At 40.5% G+C, this 6,432-nt stretch overlaps 1 protein-coding gene across 1 annotated transcript in view; it reads right to left on the bottom strand.

Moving 5' to 3' along the window:
- Window positions 1-512: 512 nt before the first annotated feature.
- b4galt5 (UDP-Gal:betaGlcNAc beta 1,4- galactosyltransferase, polypeptide 5) overlaps window positions 513-6,432 on the bottom strand; it is a 55,697-nt gene continuing 49,777 nt past the window's right edge. Inside the window, exon 9 of the mRNA XM_017698234.2 lies at window positions 513-6,269. Coding sequence (XP_017553723.1) covers window positions 6,122-6,269 — 148 coding nt within the window. The 3' untranslated portion in view covers window positions 513-6,121. The remainder of the gene's footprint in view (window positions 6,270-6,432) is intronic.

The following is a 6,432-nucleotide window of genomic DNA, read 5'->3' as shown; positions in this document are numbered from 1 at the left end:
GTAGCTGCAGTGGAGCTTCTTAGTACATCCAGTGTCTCTCAGCATAGAAGTTTCTTCTTGTTTCTGGACCCTAAGTTAGAGAGAGTGAAAGTTGTGACCAATCATAAAGAAGTATGGATGTGGTCACCAACATAACAGAATAAAAATATACACAGAAATGTGGTCAACTTAGTTAGTCTGTGGAAATGTGTGCCCAATAACTCAAAAGAGTATTTGTAAAGTCAGATGCTGATGTTGAATGAGAAGGCCTGGCTCACAATCGATGTTTCAAGTTATCCCAAAGCCTTCATCACAGGTTCTACGCAGATCACTGAAGTTCCTCCACACCAAACTCATCAAACCATGATTTAAAGGAGGTCGCTTTGTGCACTGTGTTAATAATTACTACCCAACTCTGCTTATAACACCATGTGTCAGCTTAGTGCGAACAGCAAGTTCAAGATAATTTAGTAATTAGAGCAAAAGAAAACTCTAAATTTGATCTACTGACATGCAAAATCAACACAATCACATAGATATGTTGTCTCTTTTATTTTTGTACTTCTGCAATTTCAACAATAATTGTTAAAAAAAAAATCTCATGTCATACAAATCATCATCTATACTCCAAGCATATAACACGAACACGTAAGGCAGAGACAAATGATACAGTGGCAAATGGCTTTAGATCAAGGAGACACCATCTCCTTACAATCACATAGGATAGCATTTATTATTATTATCATTTTATTTATTTATCTAAACATGTACATATCTGTTAGATCCATATAAAGACACTTAAAAGAATGTAGAATTCGAAGATGATTACTGAAGTATTAGTTTGGTAGGCCAGGGAAATGAGAATGGATTAGCTTTTTGGCTGCCAGAGCCACTCCCAATTAAGAAATTTCTCTCTGCCAAAAACATTACCTTTAGAAAACGTGGGAGATTTTTTATTGACATTATAAGGATCAATGGCAGAACATACATGGCACCAAATCAACCTCTGGTAAACGACTCTGAATATTTGTTCAGTATTATTATAGCTTTTGTTGTGATTTGTAAGACCTTTCTTTTTTTATATTTTTAACTCCTAAAATACACTAAACGCTATGTACAAGTGGACTTTCACATATATATGCCTTAGAATTTTAAATAGATCTGACTATAAAAAAATAAAAAAAAGTGTAATAATATTGAATAAATTAAGGCTGCCATTCGTTCGAGGGGGAAAGACTCCTCCCTGTCATACTGAATGGATCAGAATGAATAAATTTAACATGGCTCTGGTAGAACGGAGACTGCCAATGAGGGGGTCTATACACAGAGAGGTTTAGATAAAATAAGGCTAATAAAGAAATAAAGAAGACCGGTCTCTAAACACACTTACAAGTGATCTGAGACCAGATTACTCGACTTTCTTCCCAATGTAGATGTGTCCAATTCCAGCTGCTGCTTAAGTCTCCACCAATCACACAATGCCTCCAAGCTTGGAGGGTGAAGGCCAGGTGTCATCTGAGACACGTGAAGCTCCACTGCTTAGAGTAGAATGATAACGGCTAATTATGATATGTCAGCTGACAGATGTGGCGTTGGCTAGCATTGCACTAGTCTTGCAAGGCCAGATGTGATCTCATAATGAGAAAACATATGTGGGGACAACTTAAACTTTTAGTGCTGGATTGAGGCAGCAAACAGCTGCTCGTCCCCTCTAAAACCTTCCCCCCAAATTCCTCAAGTTAACATACAGAGTATAATTGATAACACAAGCAAAATAAGCTAGCTAGCGAAACACTATCTTTAGCAAACTAAACCGATTTTTTTTTTCCTTGAGAGAGATCATGCTTATGTTAACTGCATTTGCTATGTCCTCTAAGCATGTCTACAGACTTAGATTTAGTTTTTGGGGGACTTGACGGGCTCACCATCGCCCTCTACTTTCAGCTCTGCCTTCACAAAGCATTGGACTAGTTTAGCACTTACACTTAACTTAAAATTTCTCATTATTGTCCCCAAACTTTCTCATTAAAAGATCACAGCATCATGCTGGATTAGGGGGGAGAGGGAAGGCCATTTTAGCCCACCTAGCAAAAACAAGACTAGTTTTGCTCTCTTGGTCTCCAATCCATGGATTGCTGTGGCATTACCAAGGATCTAACTCACAACCTCCCAACAATAAGGCCCCTTTAGTGCCTCAAGACCAGTATTTTTCATTTATTTACCATTTATCTGAACCAGGGAAGATCAAATCCTTATTTAAGAAGGCCTGGAAAGCACCTAAGGACACTACTGTGATGTTGGTCATTAAGTGCCAGTCAGAGAAGCTGGTTCTGAATTTAATCACTAAGTCACTATTGTGACACAACACAACTACAGACAAAATACATTAACCACAGTTCTAAGTAAAGACCCCCAAGCTTGGCATTATCAAACCATTTCCGTCAGACGCCGGGCGAGGAGAGAAGACTGTAATTTGCTTGGCATAAGCCTCCCACTGCACCACCTTCAGTGTATTTGGCCCTGTGATTAGATTATGTGCTTCTGTGCCAGGGACAGAAGCACGAAAAAGAAGCCAAAGCTAAATATAGCAATAATGATCAGTCACAGAAGGAAAAGCAGCAAGTCACACAATACTCATGTCTTTGAGGTCAGCACCATAGATTATTGATGGGATTCTGGGGTGGACAGGGGCTCGGAAAAGCAAAAAAAAAAAAAATCAAAGCTGCCACTAACAAACAGTCTTTCTCTCTCTCCCTCGTTCAGGCGTCCTCATATAAAAATGGCTCTCCATTCGGCTAAACGGCAGATACAGTACGGACTATCATCACCTTAAAAACACGACCGTACTGTCAGTTTCAGTGCGCTTGCTTTGTTTGTTTGTTTTTTTTTATCACAGCTCCGCTCATTTTACAGTAGTAGATCTTTTTTTTCACGTTCTACACAATTACAATCAAATGAAACAAAACATAATAATAAAAAATAATCAAATCAAACACAGGTCCACAAAAGAATAAATACAAGAGGGCCAGCCTCTAGGATGAATGCACACACACACACACATACACAACTTCAGGCACGCTAACTGACACTATTACACTTGCTAAACGTCAGGTCAATGTACGACAAGCAACGAAACCTGCGCGTAGTGATTGAGCTCAAGTCTAGTTTTGGGGGGGGGGAAGCGGGGGCATAAGAGTGCACGTGCGTGCGTGCGTGTGGGTGTGCTAGATCATGTGTAGTTTCGCAATCTACCTCGATCTGCAGGCCCTTTGTCCGAGCCTGGCCCTCAAATTAAACATCCCACAACCTCTAACGGATCATTACAAATGGCTTTACCTATGGCCACAGTTAGTTTAACTGGCATAGAGGTAGCTAGAGGCACTGACTGAATAGGGGAAATGAGGGTCTGTTATGTATAAACACATGCTGAAGAGCGAGAAGAGGCTGTGTGCTCTGGGATATTGACTTCCCAGTGTACTACAGAGGTATAATGTAACCTATGCAAACATACACGCACTCAGTGTAGGAGCGAGACAGTACATCCCAATTCATGTCATAATAATATCATTCTATGTTTGCTGTATGATTAAAACAGGTGCCTTACTGATGCTGTGGGATGTCTGCACAACATTTATACAACTAATGTATCACCTACACTACTGTTCATAAGTTTGGAACCACATTCAAAAGTTTTCAATAAAATAAAATGAATCTACACACAGAAGCACCATTTTAGTGCCCTGAAGAACCATGTTTGCAAATGAAATGTGTGAGTATGAAGAACATTTCAAAGTTATAAACAAAATTCACATAATATAAAGGTTCTTAAACCAATTTAAGGACTCTTACTAAAGACTTTACATCTGTGGAAGTTCTTCAAACTTTGAAGAGGTTCTTCCCACTCATATATTTTATTTACAAAATTGATTCTTCACTGAAAGTTTCTTTAGGGCAGTGGTTCTCAAATTTGGTCCTCAGGCAATTTTTGCTCCCATCTAATTTGCAACATATCGAGATCAAAGAGCAAAGATGTGGACCATCTGTGGGTCCCTGAGGACTGGTTTTAAAATGATTTCATTTTTAAAATGACATGATTTTCAAAACTTTTGAACAGTAATGTATATCTGGCAAAGCATATTCTGCAAATCTGAAAATGTTCCTCTATCAAAGCACAAAATATACTGCTATGACATCTTCCTACCACTCCTCTAGCAGCTTCTGATCCTATACTGCCCATGTCTGTCCAACTCTCCCTTTCAGACAGACGTTACTGCCAGTGCTTTCTGGTTGTGTGCCCAGAAATGGCTGATGATTAATTTTTCGCTATAATGCCTTAATCAGTGGCATCTGCATAGTGTCTAGCTTATGTGCCTCTTACTCTGGCCAAATTACGATGTTGCAGACATTGGAAAACATTGCAGAGCTTGGAGAGAACATTGGGTTAAGAATGATAGAAGCCCCATGTAAACCAGGCATGACATTTGCTAAACAGTGAATCCAGTGTGTTTTAAACACCATTAACATCACTGTGTAAACATCACTATACAGAAATGTGCAGCTGGTTGCATAACCCTGAAAAATGGGCATCATCGCAACTTCAATTTTGAAACACCAAGTGGTCTTCTCTTAAAAGAATATGCCACCTAAGAACAGAATAGAGTAGAATAATGAAATTACCGGTGGCTATTGGTTATCTTGGTTGCATTTGGCCATTACAACTTTTTTTTTGTAGTTTTTGGTGATCCCAATAAGATCACCTAATAAGACTAACCTGGCTAACGATGAATATCAGTGGCTAGTGGTTATCATAGCTGCATCACTAGCCTTCAGTCAACAATTTTGCTGATTCTTTATCTTGCTGATTTTGATGTATTCTTTAATCCAGACTTGCACAAAGGATAGTAGGACAAACACTTTCAGAGGACACAGGCAGCCTTCAATTCCACAACAATTATGTCACCTTTTTGCATAGCTCTCTTCAATCTCACACGCACACACAAAGCCAATACGCATACATAAAGAGCACAACAATTGCATGTCACAATAGACTTTTTCAATGCCCTCCACTGTTATTACATATTTTTCCAGTAGATGCGTCAGAGGGGTTTGCATAGTCTATTGCCTTTTCTTAGTGCATTCTAGCATAGCATTAGCGGTCAGTGTGAACCCCCACCCCCTTTCTCATGATTGAAAAAATGAAATGCAAAAAATCTCTCTACAAGAATGCCTTATGTCATCTAGTGGTGTAAACAGGACTGCCTACACTTGTGTATTGCTCCATCATACGCTCAAACCTCAAATGAGCTAATCCAACAGGTCCCCATGCATTTGTTTAGGCTGTGAGTTAGTGCGCTGTTACCATACTGGCTATAGGCATGCGAATAGAGTCTATGCACACGCAAAACACTCAAACTCGTTGTGACGCAGGATGCCTACCATGTCTGACGGTGTCTATCCCATTTATATCAGTGCATGTTTGTTTATATTGTATTGCACAGAACCCGCTGCGCTTTATTCTAGACGAAGGAATGAGACGTTCTCCTGTGGCAGCAACTAATGTATCTGCATCGAGCGCCATGCTTGTTGTCGCACTGGATAGCTTACTCATTCCCATTGTAAACACATGACTCCACTCTCGCTGTGGACTGGTTAGAAGACACACGGCACTCGTTGCTCTGGTGGTGTCTGGTTTGGTCAGCAGAGAGGTTAGGCGCGGCCAGAGTCCGGGCAGGTGAGCTTCAGCCAATCCATTTAGCAAACAAGTGAGGGGAAAGAGTGGCTAAACGAACGAAGCAATTGCAGAAGCAAAAGGCCGAAATGGTGTTGCAAAAAGGCGGACGGAGACCCGATACCTGAAAAGCGTGATGTGATATAAAAGAAAGCTCACAAAAAACAGTTCCTCCTCAATAATTAGCCTGTAGCAGAATGTTGCAGGACTGCGTCGTCTTTCCTTCTCTAGAGCAAAAACGTTATGAAATGAAAATCGAAAAGAAAAGTGAAATGTTCCGCAGAGGTTTGTGGAGCAGTGAGAAGATGAGTCCTGAAAGGTGTTCTGGCCTTGCTAGGTGATACGGTTGAGTTGGGCAGGACTGATTCGTGTCCTGCCCTCTGCTGAAGTGTGAATGCGACAGAGTGATGGTCATTAATAGTCTGCAATGGGGGCCAAGTCTCGGCTCAGAGCAACAGATATGTTGGTGTAGAGACTCCTTCGGGACACTTGGGGGGAGTAGCGCAGGTTGTTCAGGCCGTCCAGCCTCTGACGCTCCTTGGAGTGACGGAGTAATGTGTACCTGAAAAATGACAGATAGGCGGCCGTTCATTTAAACGATTTCAACTTCATTATCACTATGGGAATTCTTTAGAGTAGCTCACAAAATTTCAGATTTCATGATTTAAGTGAACTATTAGGTATGATTCAAAGTTGTATTAATCCAGGAGAGTACAAGCATGTGT

Source organism: Pygocentrus nattereri, chromosome 9 (assembly GCF_015220715.1).
Source record: "Pygocentrus nattereri isolate fPygNat1 chromosome 9, fPygNat1.pri, whole genome shotgun sequence".
NCBI lineage: Eukaryota > Metazoa > Chordata > Actinopteri > Characiformes > Serrasalmidae > Pygocentrus > Pygocentrus nattereri.
Note: the sequence above shows the minus strand (reverse complement) of the source record. Positions and strands in the feature narration are given on the sequence as shown.